We start from the raw sequence: 19537 nt of genomic DNA, 5'->3' as shown, positions 1-19537 counted from the left end.
TAAAAGTACTGTTGAGTGGACTCTTAACTCCTTGGAAGGCCTTTCAAGCCCTTCTATCTATAAAAGTCCATTTCAGTGAGTGAATAGATAGGAGGTTCTGGGCCATCTGGTATTCTAAAAGTTGAAAGGGTTTTTTAGTCATCCTTTTTATTTTTCCCATAGGAAAAACAAAATGTGACTGGATTGAGTATTGAACCGTGTTCTTTATATTTTTATGCATACTCTGTTGGAAATGTGGGGAATTTTTCATTAGTTTGTTCACATTATTAGTACGTTAGGGCTTTCAGGCACTCAGTACTAGTAAGTAAACAGTCACAAAAGAATAGTGCTGCCTGGTATCTTGAGACTGGAGGAAAAGGCTTGGTTTGACCTTCATAAAGAGGATCTTACTGAATAAAATGTTCTACCTTCTGAAATTGTCACTTAACAAAAGCTGAGTTTTCTTGTTAGCTGATCCATTTCAGCGTGTTTTGGTAACCTTTGGTCCTTATTTTGGCAATTCAAATCCAAAGTTTTGGGTTTTTACCCCCTCTTATTTCATCATCAAGCTTGACACTAGGTAATTTTTAAAATTTTTTAGATAATGTTTTAAAAGTAAAAGTTGCTTCTCAAAGAAAGAGCCATTTCTTTCTCTTTCATAGCTCAATTGTAGCATACCAGCCAGCTGGAGACAACAGCCACACCTTTGATGTCACAGCCATGTTCAAGTCTATTGGGATTTTCCTTGGAATCTTCAGTGGCTCTTTCGCAATGGGTGCTGCTACTGGAGTGGTGACAGCTTTAATATCCTTTTATTATATTTATCTTTTCTTGTTAACTTTACAGAGTAATGTAATAATGTGTTCCATGGTCTCCCCTTGCAATTGACATCATGTTATAATTATTAACCTTATAACCAAGTTCTTGGTTTGAATTAGGCAATCATCTTTACCAGTAAATAAATAAAAGAATTTCATTGCTTTGTGTAGGGCTTCATGCCCTTAAACACTCACTATGGAATTCTATTCAGACATAGTGACCCTTTGGGGGTGAATTTTAAGGTTGTAGACTGAATTGATATAAAGGTAGATATTTTCCAAAGAGCCTCTTGGGTGTTCTATGTGGCTGTTCAGCCTGGCATCCTTTTGCTCTTCATTTAATAGGACGAGTAGGAATGTATGATCTTGATACCAGTTGAATAAAATAAAGTTCCCGGGTTAGGATAGATGGGAGTTCATCTTCGCTCTCACTGATTTTAACCTTATACTCTCAAGTCCTACACATTACCACTAGTTTGCTTTTAGAAACATTGAGCCAGTCATTCTTGTATTCATTCAAAAAATTTTCTTTTTTCTTAGTCATTGCAGTTTCACATTCATAAGTTAAAATATAATAGAAAATGACAGTTTAATAAATGAATCTAAATTTTCTGTTATTGGATTCTTTAAGTGCAAGTATACCTAAACTTCTGGAACTTCAATTTTCTGTTTTATATCAAGCTTTAATTCTTCAAAAAAATTTCTTGATTACTTGTTATATACCACATGCTATGCCCTGTGTATCACAGATAAACAAGATCTCTTGTGGCCTCTGCCTTTTGGAACTCCTAATACAGAAGAATTGCTGGTACTGCACTTCATGGGACCTCAGTGTAGGAAGGTGGCAGGTGAGGAGAGCGGGAAAGATGAGTAGGATTTGATCTCTAAAGAGCTTCCAGCTCCAGAACTTTCAAGGTACTTTCATAGAAAACAAATACTTTTCCAAGAATATATTCATTTTCTGTACTTCAGTTTTTGTTCTGGAAGAAGCGTGTCTTAGGGCTTTTTCTCAGGCATACTGAGCCCTAAAGGGACAGTGAAAACAGTTCTGAAGAAGGACCAGGCCAGTTAGTATCTCTCTCCTAGCCTAAGTTCCTTGAAGAACTTTATCATTGTGTTGTAGTACACATTTGTTGAAGGAAATGTAGACTCCAGGCTGAGATTTGCCATAGCTTGATACAGGCCCTTCCACTGGCAACTATCAAATACTTGTTAGACTAGTATGAGTGAGTGACATGCCTCAGTTTCCTCATGGGATACTCTACATCACAGAGAGGATTAAACATCAAATCTCATGAAAATGACATTTTTACTAGGTATAAATTGCTGTTATTATGGCAGCTGTCTTGCTTTGGGTCTCAAATGAATAGAGTTGGCATGTTGTGTATCTGATCTGTCACTCCTTTCCTGTCATGTTTGTTCTTTACTTGGATTACGAAGGCAACCCACTCCAGTATTCTTGCCTGGAAAATTCCATTGACAGAGGAGCCTGGTGGGCTATAGTCCATGGGTCTCAGAAGAGTCAGACACGACTGAGTTACTGAGCACGCACACACACTGTTTCTTACTGCATGGTTTCTAACAAAGCATGTGATACCCATAAAACAACTGGATGGACTAAGCTGTAGAGTTTCCTCATGGAAGGGAGGACTGCTCACTCCTTAGTACAATGTTTGTGTTCACAATTTCTTCACTTGGTGCCTCCTTATTCTGTGACTTTTGTGTTAGAGACTGGAGAATCCTTCTGCTTTCAGGCTTGCCTTGCTTCAACTACTGTTTTTTCTAGTAACACTTCTGTATTATGAGATCTTGTTATCAACCTTGACAGTCTTACGTGACTAAGTTCACCAAATTAAGAGAGTTCCAGCTGTTGGAGACAGGCCTGTTCTTCTTGATGTCCTGGAGTACCTTCCTCTTAGCTGAAGCATGGGGTTTCACAGGTAGGTTACTTTCTCCTTTTAATTGTAAACCCTATAGGGAGTGACTTAGCCAGTGACTTTTTTCTCTATGTGTGGACCAACTCCTCTAGTGTTTGAGCGCTCTTGTTAGGGTTGGCATTTATGCTATCATTTTAGAATGTAAAAGATTTTCAGTGGAAGCGGTTCCTCTCAACAAAGTAAGTCACAACTGAAAAATTTAACACTAAATATCTAATTTACTTCTATGAATAAGATCCTTAGTATAAAAGTTGGGAACATGCCTTTGATGTGAACTTGGAACTCATTGTCTTTATAGGTGTGGTTGCAGTGTTGTTTTGTGGCATCACACAGGCCCATTATACGTACAATAACTTGTCCACAGAGTCTCAGCATAGAACTAAACAGGTAAGAGAAACTTTATAGTTTGTCAATAAACTTTTTTTGGCAGCAAAACAATTTTTTTTACTGAAAAATAATCTTTGCTCTGTTTGAAGTGATGTCTGCTCATTTCAGTTCCTCTTCTGTTGGCTCCAGAAATAGATGAGACTGGCAGATTGAAGGGTGACAGCTTTTAGGGTAGAGATAGATCAGCAGAGTAGCCAGGGGCTGTTACTATTGTGATTCCAGTGGTCGGTTAGCTTGTTTTCCTCTAATAGCTTTTTTCCTTCTAGTTTTATTGAGCTATGATTGGCATACAGCAGTGTCTTAAGTTTAAAGTGTACAGAGTAATGGTTTGATCTATATACCTCATGAAATAGTGACCACATCATGTCATATAGATACAAAATTAAAGAAATAGGAAAAATTTTTTCTTGTGATGAGAACTCTTAGGATTTACTCTTAACAACTTTCATATATAACATATCACAGTGTTAATTATATTTATCATATTATGCATTACATCCCTAGTACTTGTTTATCTCATAACTGAAAGTTTGTACCTTTTTACTTCCTCTATCCAATTCCCCTCTCCCTACAACTTGTGTTTGGTAACCACACATCTGATGTCTTTTTTCTATGAGTTAGTTTATTTTTGAAGTATAATTGACCTATGACACTGTGTTGTATGTGTATGCTGAGTCACTTCAATCATGTCTGACTCTTTCTGACCCTGTAGACTGTAACCCATCAGGCTCCTTTGTCCATGGGATTCTCTAGGCAAGAATACTGGAGTGTATTGCCATGCCCTCCTCTAGGGGATCTTCTTGACCCACAGATTGAACCCACATCTCCTGTGGCTCCTGCATTGCTGGTGATTCTTTACTGCTGAGCCACTGGGGAGGCCTGTAACACTATGTTAGTTCCTGTTATACAGCATAGCAATTTGGTTTTTATATACATTTCAAAATAATCACCATAATGAAAGATAATACCTTACTATTGACTATATTCCCCAAACTGTGGACTATATTCCCCTTTCATCCCATGACTCATTTATTTGGCAACTTAAAATTTGTACCTCTTAATCTCCATCACCTATTTCTTCCCTTCCCCCAACTCTATCCCCTCTGGGCACCATCTGTTCTCTGTATCTATAACTCTGTTTCTGTTTTTTTTTTCTTTGTTTTTAGAATTCACATATAAGTGAGGTCACATAGTATTTGTCTTTCTCTGACTTATTTCACTTAGCGTAGTACCCACTAGGTCCATCCATATTGCTGCAAATGGCAAATTTTAATTCCTTTTCATGGTTGAGTAATATTTCAGTGTGTGTGTGTGTGTGTGTGTATACACCACATCTTATCCATTCATTTATTAATTGGCAGTCAGGTTGCTTCTATATCTTGATTATTGTTAATAATGCTGCTGTGAACATTGGGGTGCATATATTTGCTGATTTCTTAAGTTCAAATGCATTTCCCCCCCACTTGCCATGTTTACTGTTTTTGACATCATATTTTACATCATTTTGTTTTGTTTATCTCTTATTGCAGATATAGATTATTTTACTACCTTTGTCTTTTAACCTTCCGACTAGCTTTATATATGGTTGATTTATTACCTTTACTGTTTGTTTGCCTTTACAAATGAGATTTTTCCTTTTATAATTTTCATGCTTCTAGTTGTGGCCTTTTCATCACAGTGATGTAAACAGGTGGAGGTGGGCAGGTAGCAGGGCAGGGAACAGAGCACAGGACTATAACGTGTAAGCCCTCACTCTCTTAGTGAGGGCTGAGACCCATGTAAAAAGGGAAATCACATGGCAAGCTGGTGTGAGAGTTGTCATGAAGCACTCTGTGCCAGGATAAAATGATTTGAACTGGGTCTTACAGCCTGTAAAAAGGGAAGTGTCTGGGACCTGCCATATTTAGGGATTAATTGAGTGGGGGTATAGAAGATGAGGGTGGCAGGGATACCACTTAGGGTCCTCCCCCAGCTTTATGGATGGGAAGTGATGAAAGTTAGACTAACACAGTGGCCGAGACAGCCAAGAACATTCCAAAAGAAAAATTGGCAGGGTTTGGAGGATGAGGGTGAGAATGACTGAATATGGGAATTGAAGAAGGGAAGTTGATTGGGCAAGTGAAGGGGAAACATTTATGGCTTTTTCTGTGGGACCAGAAATGTCATCTCTACATTTGCTTCCCTCTGAATCACATATTTTGGAGGATATACATGAACTTTACATATTTGAAGTATCTGTTTCAATATCTTAGTAATACTCATGTTTTTAAATTATGTAGATTTTTACTGGACTAACCTTTTGAAATTTCGTTTCAGTTGTTTGAGCTTCTCAATTTCTTGGCAGAGAATTTCATCTTCTCCTACATGGGACTGACACTGTTCACCTTCCAGAACCATGTCTTTAACCCAACATTTGTAGTAGGAGCATTTGTATCCTTTATTATGTATTCTGTTTTGGAAACTTCTTTTTAAATTGAGATTTGAAAAAAAAAGAAAAAAAAAATTGAGATTTGCACGTGTTTTCTTGGGGGTGGGATGATTGATAAGATTGATAAGAATTGATAAGGATACATATATTTTTAATGTAAATAATATGTATAATAATATATATAATATTTTCCTCTGAGTAAAGTAAATAAGAATTTCAACTCTTTTATCTAGTCTATTCTATTTATGTTTTTGTTTATTGCACAAATAATACTGATAGATTGAAATGACAAGAAAAAGTCTACCGTTCTGCCAACTCCAAAAGATAAAACTGTTTGTCCTCTGTTACTGAAGGGAAGAAAGAAAGATTGGATGATGGAGAGCAGTTTGCAGTCTGTGCCACAGGGCAGTAGTTGAAAGATGATGAAAGATGGAAGGAGGCTTACCCACTCTTTCCCTCTCCGCCACCCTTTTCTTTCTCTCTCTCAGTGAGTTTTTAAAACCTAGTTGAAAAGGAGACGCTGATTACATGAAAAAGAGCAAGCAATAGTGCCAACTTCACAAGAAGGCAGGAAGAGATGGAATCCAAAGCACATGGGGGGATGGGCCTCCAGAGGGAGGAAACACAGTTCCGCCATTGTTCCAGGAGAGGATAGAGTATGCAGAGATGAAAGTATGTACATTTGCAAGGTGGCATTTCTCTGATTACTTCTATTTTTATCTGTAAAGTAGGAGGTGAGATCATCTGCTGAAAGTGAGATAGGAGCAGGTGGCCTATCAGTTATCTATTATGTAACAAATTACCCTAAAATTTAGCAACTTAAAACAACAAACCTGTTATTTTGCACAGTTTCTGAGTCTGGAATCCAGAAGCAACTTAACTGGTAGGTTAAGTTGGCAGGCTCCAGTATCCCTCATGAGGTTATAATCATGCTCTGGGCTGGGACTGTACTCTCTCAAGACTTGACTGGGGATGGAGGAGCCACCCCAAGCTCACTGACATGGCTATTAGTTGGAGGCTTCAGTTCTTCTCCACTTGGACCTCTTCATGGGGCAGCTCACAACATAGCTTCCCCAGGGGGACAGAGTGAGATGAGAGAGCACCAAGATGGAGTGCAAAGGGCCTTTTATGACCTAATCTTGGAGACAGTGTACCATCTCCCTTCTGCTGTTTTCTATTGATCACACATAAACCCTGGTAAAGTGTGAGCTGAGACTGCACAAGGATATGAATACTAGGGAACCCTCTAGGAGGCTGGCTCCCATCGATGATAGGAGTTTTGCAGAAATAGTTGTTGCAGAGAGTAGAAAAGTGCATTTAGCAAAGAAATGCAGTAGAATCACTGAGCAGTGTTAGGGACCCATTTGAGTTTGAGGAATAAATCTTAACAGCAGAGTTAGTCTGCCCTGTTGTATGACTCTATCCAGGACTATTTAGCTATAAGCATGGAGAAAACAGATAGCTGAGTCCATCTGAGTTTGGAGTTTTGTCAAGTTGGTGCAGTGAAAACAGAGGGGAAAGGGATTGCTGAGTACTGGAAAGAGTTTTATTAAGATGTGGCTAGAAAAGGAAATGAAGAGGGGAGAGGACTGACTGATGGAAAAGCAGAGGGGTCTTTGGACTGGAGGTCCCAGTGAGATGGAAGAATTATCGGCAATGGATGGATGTAAAACATGGAAAGAGAAATTGTGGTCAGAGAGCGGGATATTTGAATTAGTGATTTTCAAAAGTAGTAGTATTTTAAGAAACCACCTCAGAATGAAGATTCTATCAAAAGAGATTGTCAGAAATATTTTCTTAGTTAAAACTCTAAGTAGGATCTGTGTTAGAAACTGAAGTATTACTGAAATACCATTCTACCGAGTCTTAGTCTTCTGAGAATGAACTTCAGGCAGAAAAAGATAAAGCCTTATTCATAAGAGAAGAACCTTAACTGGAAGACTCCCATGAGTTCAGTAACTTCATATCCTGCTAGTCTTTGAGAAATTTTTAAGCAGTCAAGTGGCTTGAATCCACAGTACTTACCCAGAACCAAGGCTAAATATTTTCTGTAGGTTTTCGAGTCTGTTAGGAGTTGAAATTCCTCAAAACAGAATCCTACCATGGAAATTGACTCTTACCAGGAGATACTTGTTCTCTTTCTGGCTGTATTTGTTAGGATATAGGTTTGGTTTCATGTGGCAATTACCAAAGTTAACCGAGGTTTAAAAAGATAGAAATGTATTTCTCTCTCATGTAAAAGTCTGGACTGGTGTAGCAGGCTCTGCCCCACAAAATCACCAGGGACCCGCACAGCCTTGTAACCATCCTTAGGGAGTTGTCCTTGTTCTTAGGGACCCAGGTGGCTCCCCCCTCAATCGTTAGCCATAACAGCAAAATCCTAGAAACAGTACAAAAGTCCAGTGATAGGAATGCATGGTCTAAATAATGTTAACAATAAAAAGAATTATCCTTAACCTATTAATAATTTTAGATTGCTATTTTCTTGGGAAGAGCTGCCAATATTTACCCCTTGTCCCTCTTACTTAATTTGGGTAGAAGAAGTAAGATTGGATCAAATTTTCAACACATGATGATGTTTGCTGGTAAGTTTTAACTCTCTATTTCTTGCCTCCTCTAGGAAACAACTTACAGTGCATATACCAGTCTGATTTTAGATGGAAATAATATGCGGGTAATATATTCAGTTCAGTTCAGTTCAGTCACTCAGTCGTGTCCGACTCTTTGCGACCCCATGAATTGCAGCACGCCAGGCCTCCCTGACAATCACTAACTCCCGGAGTTCACCCAAACTCATGTCCATCGAGTTGGTGATGCCATCCAGCCATCTCATCCTCTGTCGTCCCCTTCTCTTCCTGCCCCCAATCCCTCCCAGCATCAGAGTCTTTTCCAGTGAGTCAGCTCTTCGCATGAGGTGGCCAAATTATTGGAGTTTTAGCTTTAGCATCAGCCCTTCCAAAGATAATATATTAGACTCCCTTAAACATTGAAATCACAGCCTCCAAAAAAACATCCTTTTTAAAAGTGTCCCATTCCTTTCTATGGGAATTTTCTCATGTTCTGGTTCCAAATTCCCAGTTCAGAAGTATGTTAAGCGTAGTAGAGAAGGTAAAGATGAACACATTTTCACACAGAAATCTGTATGTGCATGTTTATGGCAGCTGTCTTCATAATTGCCAAAACTGGAAACAGCCCAATTGTCTGTCTTCCAGTGAGTGACGGAGTATGCAAAATAATGGCACCTCCATGCCATGGAATATTCCTCAGTGCTAAAAAGAACAAACCAGTGATACATAGAACATATATGGACCTCAGAGGCATTGTGCTGAGTGAAAGAAGCCAGGCTCAAATGGTTTCATTCTGTATGTTCCATTTATATGACATCCTCAAAAAGACAAAAACCCAGCAATGCAGAGAAAATCAGTAGTTACCAAGAGTTTGGTAGGATTATGAGAGGTTAGACCAAAAGGAAGGTAGCACAAAGGAATTTGGGAGAGGGGTGATGAAATCACTGTGTCTCGTTTGTGGTCGTGGTCACACACCTGTATACATTTGTCAAAACTTATGGAACTGTACACCTGAAAGAGTGAACTTTAGTGTAAGTACATTTTAAAATAGAGTTTAAAAAATTATTAAATGACCAATGTTTGTGAGTATCATCTACTCATTCTTTTTGTATTTGGTTGTATATACCTACGTATGTTGAAATATGTATTTGTTCATGCTATTCTAAGGTCTCAGAATGTACCTTATGTCTTTGAATTTTTGAAGTTCATGTTGTCCTCCTCCTATTCCCTTGCAGGCCTTCGTGGCGCGATGGCGTTTGCCTTGGCCATTCGAGATACGGCCACTTATGCCCGGCAGATGATGTTCAGCACCACACTTCTGATTGTGTTTTTTACTGTGTGGGTGTTTGGTGGTGGCACCACTGCCATGCTATCATGTTTGCATATAAGGTATGTATTTGATTGGGGATCTCATTTTAGTATTAAAATGTAATTTGGGTTATTTTTCTTTTAACCATGAGAGAATTTTAAGCTTAGATAAGTCCCTAATATTTCATTTATTCATTATAATAAGTATATAACATGTAGCACAGAAAAAATGGAAAATATGCAAAGGAAGGATAAAAACTATCATTAACACTTGGAGGGATGTCTTTCCAGACCTCTTACTCTATGTATTTTTTTTAACAAAAAGAGGCAACACTATAGGTACTCTTATAAACTGATTATTAAATATAATATAGCATAGATATTTATGTTAGTAAATATCATTATATTAATGGCTGCTTATATTGTAATTTATTAACCAAATCTCTACCATTGGACTTTTGTGTTGTTTTTAGGTTTTTGTTATTATGGCTAACTGAGAATTTTGCTCTTACTATTATGAATAACAGTGTGAATGTTTGGAAATGCATATACCATTGTGCACTTGGCTATTTCCTTAGGATGCATTCCTAGAGGTCGAATTGCTTGGTCAATGGATATGCATATATTTAAGGCTTATTATTTGTATCTCCAAACTGGATCAAAAATTTTCTTGTATCTGCAGCATATGAGACAGTCCGATTTATCCCAGCCCAAATCAACAACTAGATATTGTCATTCTTTCTAATCTTCATGATCAGCACTGTTTCTGACCTGACAGTCCAAGGCCAAGGTTGTAAGATCTTAGTCTTGAATGCACACTACTGTATTCAGTTGGAAAAAGCTCCCTTGTATCTCAGGATTTCTTCATTTGTTTCCATGGGTACAGCAGTCTATAGTTAAAGCTGTTGTAGGTTTTACTTCTGTGTTTGCTGTAACTTCATAGATCTTGAGAGCTACTGGGCTTCCAGAATGTTTTAAGGTTCATTAGAGAAAACAGTATTTCTTTCACGTCTGATAGAGTTCATTTTCCATTTTACGTCTTTCTTTTAATACTCTAAATAGCAACCAGCCCTAAATCAGACTTTGAATGTTGTTATGATTGTGTTTCTTTCTCTTTACTGTTCAAATCCTTTTATTTTACAATTCCTGTGCTGTTATTGTGGATAATTGAAAATGCATCAAAATAATGTTCTTGTAACCCTGATTATTAGGGAGGACCTGGCATTTGTTGAACACCTTCTATGTGCTGGGCATTGTGCTAAGTGCATTTTATATATTTAATCACAATCACTCCTTTTTACAAATGGGGAAATAGAGGCTTTAAAAGTTTCTAGTTGTTCAAGCTCATAAATACCATTAATGGTGGACAGAGGAGCCTCCAGTCTCACTTGATTTGTCCTAGACCTCTGCATCAAGAAATGAAGATGGACCATTTTGGAAGGATTAAGCTCCTTTTTTTTTTTCATCAAGAGTTTTAAAATGAAGGTTCTTCCTTATTCTACTAAGGAAAACAAAGCCAAAGCTAAATGTAAGATAATTTAGGAAAAATAACACTCTTAAGTGGAGTCTCAGTGTTTCAGTAGAATCAGTTCTCTTCCCTAACTGCCTTTCACACGTACTAAACCAAATACCCATGTTTACCCCAACCCCCAGAAAAAACTCCCCCCAAACCTACCTACTCACATAAAGCTGAATCCACCTCACCAGCTTTGCAAGCTCTTTGGCCCCATCTTGCCTGTCCTGTTTGACATACAGTTGTATACATTATCTTACAGTCTTAGGTTAACTATTATTAATGTTGTTTGGGGGTTTTTTTGGCCTCTTTGCAGAGACTGGAATTTAAATTTGTTTTACCTCCCATCAAATTTGTTGAGTATAATTGTGAGAATACTAAAAAGTCCTTCAGTTTTAACATATATGCAGGATTAGGCTTGACTTTGAGTTCTTGCCCCTTTGTTTAGTAATTCTGTGATCTTGAGCAAGTTCTTTAACCTTCCTAAGCCTCAGCTTCCCTGTCAGTAACACGTGTGATAGTACTTTCCTCCAGGGTTGTTGTAAGGATTCCTGAGCTCATGTCTGTAAAGCTCTTAGTAAAATACTTCAAATGTGCCTTTTATTCATTTATTCGATGAATACTAATTTAGCACCAACCATGTTCCCATTGCTGTTTTAAGGTAAAATTTAGTGGCTGTCAACTGGTGGCAATTCCACAAAGGGGCATTTGGCAATGCCTGGAGACATTTCTGATTGTCACAATCAAAGAGAGGAGGCTGCTACTGGCATCTTGTTGGTAGAATCCAAGGATACTGGTGAACATCCCACAAGTACACAGAGCAGCCCCCACAACAGAGAATAATCTGAGCCAAAATGTTGGTACTGCAAAGGTTAAGAGACCCTGATCTGGAGAGGTACAGTGGTAGTAACAAGATAGAAAAGGTCTTTGGTCTCATAAAGTCTGTACTGTAGTGGGAGAAGACAGATAGTAAACTAGCAAGTAAGTAAATGAAGATGACTATTTTAGATGATGTTAAATGCTCTGATGGCAAACAAGGTGCTATGATAGTAGGTGGGCATAGAGTGTATTTTATAGATGGAGCTCAAGAAAGATATCTCTGAGGTTACATTTGAGCTTAGGATACCTGAACGACAAGATAATGCCAGTTAAGCAGTGAGCAGAAAGAATAGTGGTCCAGGCAGAGGGGAGAGCAAGTACAAAGGTCCTGAGGCAGGAACAAACAGCCTGTTGAATGAAAAGGGAAAAAGCCGACCTAGCTGGAATATAGTAACCAAAAGGGAGGTAGGAAACAAGGTGGGCAAGATCCTTCAGGGGCAGGGCTTGACAAATGTGTCCTGTCAGGGGCCAGGGAATAATATTTTAGGCTTTGAAGGCCATATGGTCTCTGTCTCAACTACTCAACTCCAGCATGAAAGCCCCATAGACAATACATGAATCAGTCGTCATGGCCATGCTCCCACAAGCCTTTATTCACAAAAGCAGGAGGTGCACCCACTTGGCTTGATCGGTGAAGCCCTGCTATTGGTTCTGCTGCTGCTGCTGCTAAGTCGCTTCAGTCGTATCCGACTCTGTGCAACCCTATAGACGGCAGCCAACCAGGCTCCCCTATCCCTGGGATTCTCCAGGCAAGAACACTGGAGTGGATTGCTGTGAAAGTGAAAAGTGAAAGTGAAGTCGCTCAGTCGTGTCTGACCCTCAGCGACCCCATGGACTGTAGCCTTCCAGGCTTCTCCGTCCATGGGATTTTCCAGGCAAGAGTACTGGAGTGGGGTGCCATTGCCTTCTCCGGCTATTGATTCTAGTAGGACACAGTAAGGAGTCTGGATTTTAAAATCCACTTGGAACTTCCCTGGTGGTCCAGTGGTAAAGAATCCGCCTGCCAATGCAGGAGACAGGGGTTCGATCCCTGGTCCAACAAGATTCCACATGCGTTGGAGCAGCTAAGCCTGTGCACCACAACTACTAAGCTTGGGTGCCCTAGAGCCTGTGCTCCGCAACAAGAAAAACCACTGCATGAGGAGCCCATATACCGCAACTTGAGAGTAGCCCCCACTCGCCACAACTAGAGAAAACCCTCACACAGCAACGAAGACCCAGTGTAGCCATTAAAAAGAAAATGTAGTATAAATAAAATAAGAAAAATAAATAAATAAAATAAGAATATCTTAAAAATAAACTTTTCTGTTTGAAAATAAATAAAATCCAGTTGGCGGTCTTGTAGGATTTCAAAGCAAGAATGGGATGTCATCTGTCCTGTTGTGTGGACAGTGGCTCCTCAGGGAGTGAGAGCCAGCCAGCTCTTCCTCTGTCCTTTTGCATAGTTTGTGACAGTCACCTTTGGCTCCTTGTTGTGTACCACACATAGTTTGCACTTCTCCATCTCTGAGCCTTTGCTCACACTGTTGGCTCTGCCTGGAATGCTCTTCTACTCCCAGGAAACGGCATAGCTCAAACACCGCCTCCTTTCACCCTCTTCTTTTCTCTCAGAACCACTCTTCCGTCTGCTTACTGTAGAGTACCTCTGTTATAGCACTGTTTTCAGTCAGCCTTGTAATGATGATGTTATTATAAGAGCTACCATTTAGCAAGTGTTAATGATGAAGGACAGGGAAGTCTGGCGTGCTGCAGTCCACAGGGTCAGAAAGAGTCGGACACAACTGAGTGACTGAACAACAACAATGATGTATCACTGTTTTAAAATCTTTAGACACATTTTCTTGTTTAATCCATGCAGCAACTCTGCATGGGGGCCAGCACCCCCATTTCTCAGTTGATAGAACTGTGGTTCAGAGTTGCATTGCTTGACTAAGTTCAAACAGCTAGAAAGGAGCTGAGGTCAGATTGGAACCCAGCTCTCCCGGACTGCAGAGCCCTTGGGGATTGCGCTCTAGTTATGTCTGTCTTTCCCACCAGTCTGTGAACTCCTGGAGGGCAGGGCTGTGTGTAAATCATGTCTATGCCCTATGCTTAGCACAGTGCCTGGCAGGTAGTAACTGCTCTGATAAATGTTTATTATGTTAACTTGGCCTCCAACACTCTTCCATCTGAGAATTGAACTTGTGTTGTCAAGACCACTAGATGTCACTTGAGATACACAGATGTGGTTAGAGTTTAATATGGCGAAGGAGGTATTAAATAGCTTCTGAAAAAAAATAAAATAAAATAAAAAAAAATAAATAGCTTCTGGCCGTCTTAACAAAGAAGAAATGAGCATTTCTTGGAATTCGGAATCTGTTTATGACCATCTGTTTTTCAAGTATTTGGCCCTGATTCTTTTGCCTTCCAGATAAGGTCGTGCATCATTTTCCTCCCTTTGGTGTTACTAGGCTGCTCCTGCTGCAGCTTCTCACACTGCTATTTTTCCTGTGTTCTGTAGTAGTGGCCTTAATCAATAAACATTTGAGCACCTATTGTGTGTCAGGTACTATGCTAGACTCTGGGGATACAGAGATGAATTGGGACATGACCTTTACCCTCAAGGAGCTCACAGTCTTGTCTGGGGATACTGACAGGTAAATAACTATACTGTACTAAGTATTATAATAAAAGAATTAGAAAGTACTGTAAAAGCCCAGAGGAAAAATGATTCTGACTGAAGGGGTCATAGAATGGTTCCTTTGGAACTCAAAAAAGGAGAACAAAATAAGGGACAGTACAGCTCAAATAGAGGGAGCAGCCCAAGCAGAGACATGGAAGCTCAGGAAAGGACAGGGTCTGGGGCAAGGAGCAGTCGGGTCACTACCAGCAGGTGTTTGGGCGAGGGTGAGGGGAAAACTGGGCCAGAGCGGCAGGGGTGGCTAATTTGAAGAGTCTTGAATGCCACACAAAGGACTTTAGACCTGACCGTCTGAGTTACAAGCTGCTCTCAGAGACTTTTGTAAAGGTAGTAAGCCAGTGAGCTCTCTGCTTGAGATGGCTAACTCTCAGGGAGAGCCTGGCAGTGGGGGACCCTTATAGCCAGTTGCCCCAGATGATGCGAGTCTGAATGAGGTCCCAGCTTGAGCAGTTGAAATGGAAAGGAGAGAGGATCTGAGAGACAGTTTAGAGGGAGAATGAACAGAGGTGGTAAATGCTCAGATTGAGGATATAGAGGAGTCAAAGAGAGCTTCTCATAATGAAGCTGTTCCCTGAGATATGGAAAGCAGATAAAAAAGAATCATGAAGAACCAAGGCTAATGGCTATACATTCGCCTATGGAAAAACACCCTGGAATTGGACCTTCTCTTCAGTAATCATAACAGAATGTGGCCAGGAGAGCTGAGAGGTCTGAAAACATGCAGCTTCCTCCCGGAACTGCAATGGGCCAGCCTTGTTTGTGGAACTGCCCTAGAGTTCTTATTCGGCCTCTGGGGCAGCACTGCTTGCCCTGACTCCTGCTTATTGTGGACTTGGTTACCAAAGAAAAAGTTATTTTTTCTGAAACTGGTAAGTGGGATTGGCTTGCAGGAAGAGAAGGTTAGTAGACCCTGCTTGCCCTAGGGGCTGTTGCTAAGGAAAGTGGCAGGAACCAAAAGTCTACAGCAGCAGCCATTTGAGAAGCACAAAAATATTAGTCATTTCATAGCTTCTGTGTTGAGAAAAGTAGTTGCCTAAGAGTGCTCATATGTGAATATGCATTTTTTTTTTTTTGGCTTCAAGATCTCATTTGCCTTTTGTGTTTTCTTTTAGGGTTGGTGTTGATTCAGACCAAGAACACTTGGTAAATATGCATTTGTGTTGTCCTGGCATTTCTGTCGATTGTGTGGTTGCTTGGAAAGAAAACAAATCTACTGTAGACTTCATGCCACTGTTATTTAGATCCTGTCCTATTTGCATCAGCTTTTAACTGACATCATATCATTCCTGGCTTTTCTCACTGCTCGATAGAGACAAAACTGAATTTTAGGCCGCGTGTGGTTATCAAGGGTGGCAGCTCCCCTATCTGTGGGCAAGGCTGGGCTTTGGCCACAGACAAGAGCAGTCCCTTAAGCACTCCTGGGTTTTCAAGTGACTGTTCTGGCACGGGGAGCCTTTTTCCATTTTGGTTTGCGCATGAAGTTTTGTCTCTGATGTAAGCCCCACTCCAGCTGCTTTTCCTGTGCAACTTTCAAATTGGATGACCAGCAGCTGCCCTTAAGAACTGCCTGGAAGCCTTGGGCTCTTCAGCCAGGCTTCCCTGCCTGTTCAGGAGAATGTGCTTTCCTACCCTCTGCCTCAGCCCTGCCCATGTTTCCTTGCTTACACTCATGTGTCGCTTTCTCCATTGTTTCCTTGAACCAGAACTTCGTAGACTAGTGCATTGTAACTCAGTGCTTTCTCTAGACTGACCACCTTTTTCTGGTATTTTCCTTCCACCTTTTAATGCTTTCTGAGCACAGCTGAGTAGGTGCCTCTGCCCTAGACATGAGATGGGAAATCACAGAAATGAGGTTTTTGAAAATGGAAAGCATCTCTTTTAAAACAACAGTTCTCTTTCTTGTCTGAAACAGGCCCTGGTCTACTTGTCTTCAGAGTGTAATTAAAAAAAATTTTTTTTGTCAGATTCATTTCCTGAATGCTAATTTTGCTAGCTATCGAGTGATGAGTTTGTATGTGACCTAGGATGCACCTGCCGCTTTTGTGGTCAGAACCTTAAAGTATAATTTCATGGGCTTTAAATAATTGTACAAACCAGGCTGGGTGAGTTCCCATGATGCTGAGTTCCTGGGGTCGTTTCCAAAGGGTAATAGCCCATCAGTGCCTCTACCCCTATGTCGAAATAAGAGTAGTGATCAGACAGCTCCCCAGACCAATGCTTGATCACCATCTGTGTATGCCTCTACCTGTTATGTCCCCTCTGTCACCACAGAGGACAAATGGAAATGGAGTGACAGGGAAAGAGCCAGGTAGGTGAGTACCAACTGTGACATCCAAAAAAAAATGTCATTTTTACTTTGCCCTCAAAACTGTGGATACCTTGGGTCAGTATATTGTTTACTCAATATTTCAAGTGTCCACTGGGAAGCACAGAGGAAGATTTTAGTAACTATGGAACATGTAGGGGTTAGGTTTACAGGTGTTCATGTGGTGAGGGGATCGTGAAATTTGTAGATTTGTTGCTCTTCAAAAAGTGGAGCTATACAAACTAATGCCTCCTGATGTGAAAGGAAACACTGTAAGCCTGTGCATTGTTCTCAGACTTTTTGTATTGTGTGTTTTGATTCCTACTGAGGGGAAGATTCACTTATTTTGAGGATCAGGAAAAACAGGAACCAAACCCAGAATCTAAACTGTACTCTTCGAAAATCTTGGAAATAGAACATTCATGCTGGAAAGAGCCTTTGAGTAAGGTTCACATTGTATTCATGAAAAAAACTCAGGCTGGGAGGGGAAGGGACTTGCCCAACTAGTTCACATCAGAGCCGAGATGAACCAGATGGCTTTACAGCGCCACTGCTGACTGCTCTGTGTTATACATGAGGATGCAGTTTATGTTTTGGGGGGAGCTGTTTTTGAAGAGATCTTCTGGCTGTGTTAGTTTTCCCTCCTACCCAGCCTGGCTTACCATGGAATTTCCCTACTTAAATTTTGCTAGTGTTCTAACAACATAGTAGCATCTTTGAAAATGCCAGTTAGTTTTGGGACCCATGACAACTCCCAAAGATCAGAATGTTGATGGGATGTTTTCCACTTAAGGTGCAGTTCACATTGTGGGTGTAAAGCTTTCAGATTTAGGGGGTGGATTATCCCACATTAATTTTTCTAAATGCCAGTCAACTCATAAATCAGGAAGCAGCCTGAGTAATAGAAGTGTTCAGGAAAACACTTCAGTTTCTTATGCCTAAGCTGCAATATACAAGCTCTTAAATTAGGCTGTATTTGTAATTCTACAAAGCAATGACTCTTAAATGAATGTGTTTTTTGTTTTTATGTATATATTGACTTATTTATTGTCTTGTTTGCAGGGTATTCCTGAAAGTGAAAGAAGAACTACCAAAGCAGAGAGCGCGTGGCTCTTCCGGATGTGGTATAACTTTGATCACAAGTATCCTTAATTGAGAAAAAAACAGTATGAATATGAATGATTACAACTTAATGGAACAACTGTTTTGACTACTCTCTTCCTGAACTGAAATATAAAACATACCTTTGATCTTCCTTTTCCCCTTCAGTGTAGTGGAGAAGGTTACCCACACACACGGATGAATTCTTCTGAAACCCATGAAGCCAGTAGGGACTGATTATTGCAAAAGCTGGCTATGTGCAGGGACTCAAGAGCCTTTATGATAGACTTGCTTTGATATATAGGTTTATTTATGGAGTAAACTTTAATATTTATTGTCTTTTAGCTCATTGAGTGAATGCCACAAGAGGAATTTGTTGGTGTTTGTTAGTGTGTTTGCTGGGTAAAAGAGGAAAGGCAGGCTTAGGAAGAAACATGGGAATGAGAAACTCAGCGATGCTGGATACTGCAGTAGTCACTGATGTCTTTTCTCTGACCTTTCCAAAGACTGGAAGATTCTCCTCTCCATTCAGAATGCCAGTGCTTCATTATTTACCAGATTTCTTTCTTGTCCTATTGTAACAGTCTTCTTCATAGCTATACTTTAAGTCAGGTTATACATAATAACCTGTTTAAATCATGCTTTTTAAAAAATTTTTTAAAAGATACTTTTTATGTGAACTATTTTTGAAGTCTTCATTAAATTTATTATAGTACTGCTTCTGCTTCTGGTTTTTTGGCCAAGAGGCATGTGGGATCTTAGCTCCTGGACCAGAGCAAACCCAACCCCCTTGCATTGGAAGGTGAAGTCTTAATCACTGGCCCACCAGGGAAGTCCCTAAATCATGCCTTTAAAAAAATTGTATCACTCACTATTTATTAAAATTAATTTCTTATTTGAAAATTGAACTAGATAAAGGGACTATGGAGTTCTTTCTGGCTGAGACTTTAAGTGAATCAAAACCTAGTTTATGTTCTGTTGAAGTGAATTTGGGACAACTATGTAAAATCCTTTTTCCTTGCTTTTGACTTTCTGATCAAAACCTTCTATGTTTAAGAAAAATGCACTTGACACTTATCATTAGAAGCTGCTACTTACTATATTCTGTTTGCTAGATTTTTACATTCGCTTTCTGGAAAGACTCTAATATATGGAAACACAAATGAATGCATATCTATGGTATTGTTTTCCAGTTGCTAACTTGTGTTCAGCTCTTTGCTACCCCATGGACTACAGAACGCCAGGCTTCTCTGTCCTTCACTATCTCCTGGAGTTTACTCAAACTCATGTCCATTGAGTCAGTGTTGCTATCTAACCATCTCATCCACTGCTGCCCCCTTCTCCTTTTGCCTTCAACTTTTCCTAGCATCAGGGTCTTTTCCAGTGAGTCAGTACTTCGCATCAGGTGGCCGAAGTATTGGAGCTTCAGCTTCAGCATCAGTCCTTCCAATGAATATTTAGGACTAATTTCCTTTAGGATTGACTGGTTTGATTTCCTTGCTGTCCAAGGGACTCTCAAGATTCTTCTCCAGCACCACAATTTGAAAGCATCAGTTCTTTGGTGCTCAGCCTTCTTTATGATCCAACTCTTACATCTGTACATGACTACTGGAAAAACAATAGCTTTGACTATTT

General features: G+C 39.9%; 1 protein-coding gene across 1 annotated transcript in view; it reads left to right on the top strand.

Annotated features, from left to right (window-relative positions):
- The window catches only part of SLC9A6 (solute carrier family 9 member A6), a 50572-nt gene that overhangs the window by 19057 nt on the left and 11978 nt on the right, over positions 1–19537 (top strand). The window contains exons 7-14 of the mRNA XM_015105011.4: positions 642–783; positions 2632–2737; positions 3033–3121; positions 5438–5551; positions 8023–8134; positions 9352–9505; positions 15609–15639; positions 17864–17943. Coding sequence (XP_014960497.2) covers positions 642–783; positions 2632–2737; positions 3033–3121; positions 5438–5551; positions 8023–8134; positions 9352–9505; positions 15609–15639; positions 17864–17943 — 828 coding nt within the window. The remainder of the gene's footprint in view (positions 1–641; positions 784–2631; positions 2738–3032; positions 3122–5437; positions 5552–8022; positions 8135–9351; positions 9506–15608; positions 15640–17863; positions 17944–19537) is intronic.

Source organism: Ovis aries, chromosome X, assembly GCF_016772045.2.
Source record: "Ovis aries strain OAR_USU_Benz2616 breed Rambouillet chromosome X, ARS-UI_Ramb_v3.0, whole genome shotgun sequence".
Lineage (NCBI taxonomy): Eukaryota > Metazoa > Chordata > Mammalia > Artiodactyla > Bovidae > Ovis > Ovis aries.
Note: the sequence above shows the minus strand (reverse complement) of the source record. Positions and strands in the feature narration are given on the sequence as shown.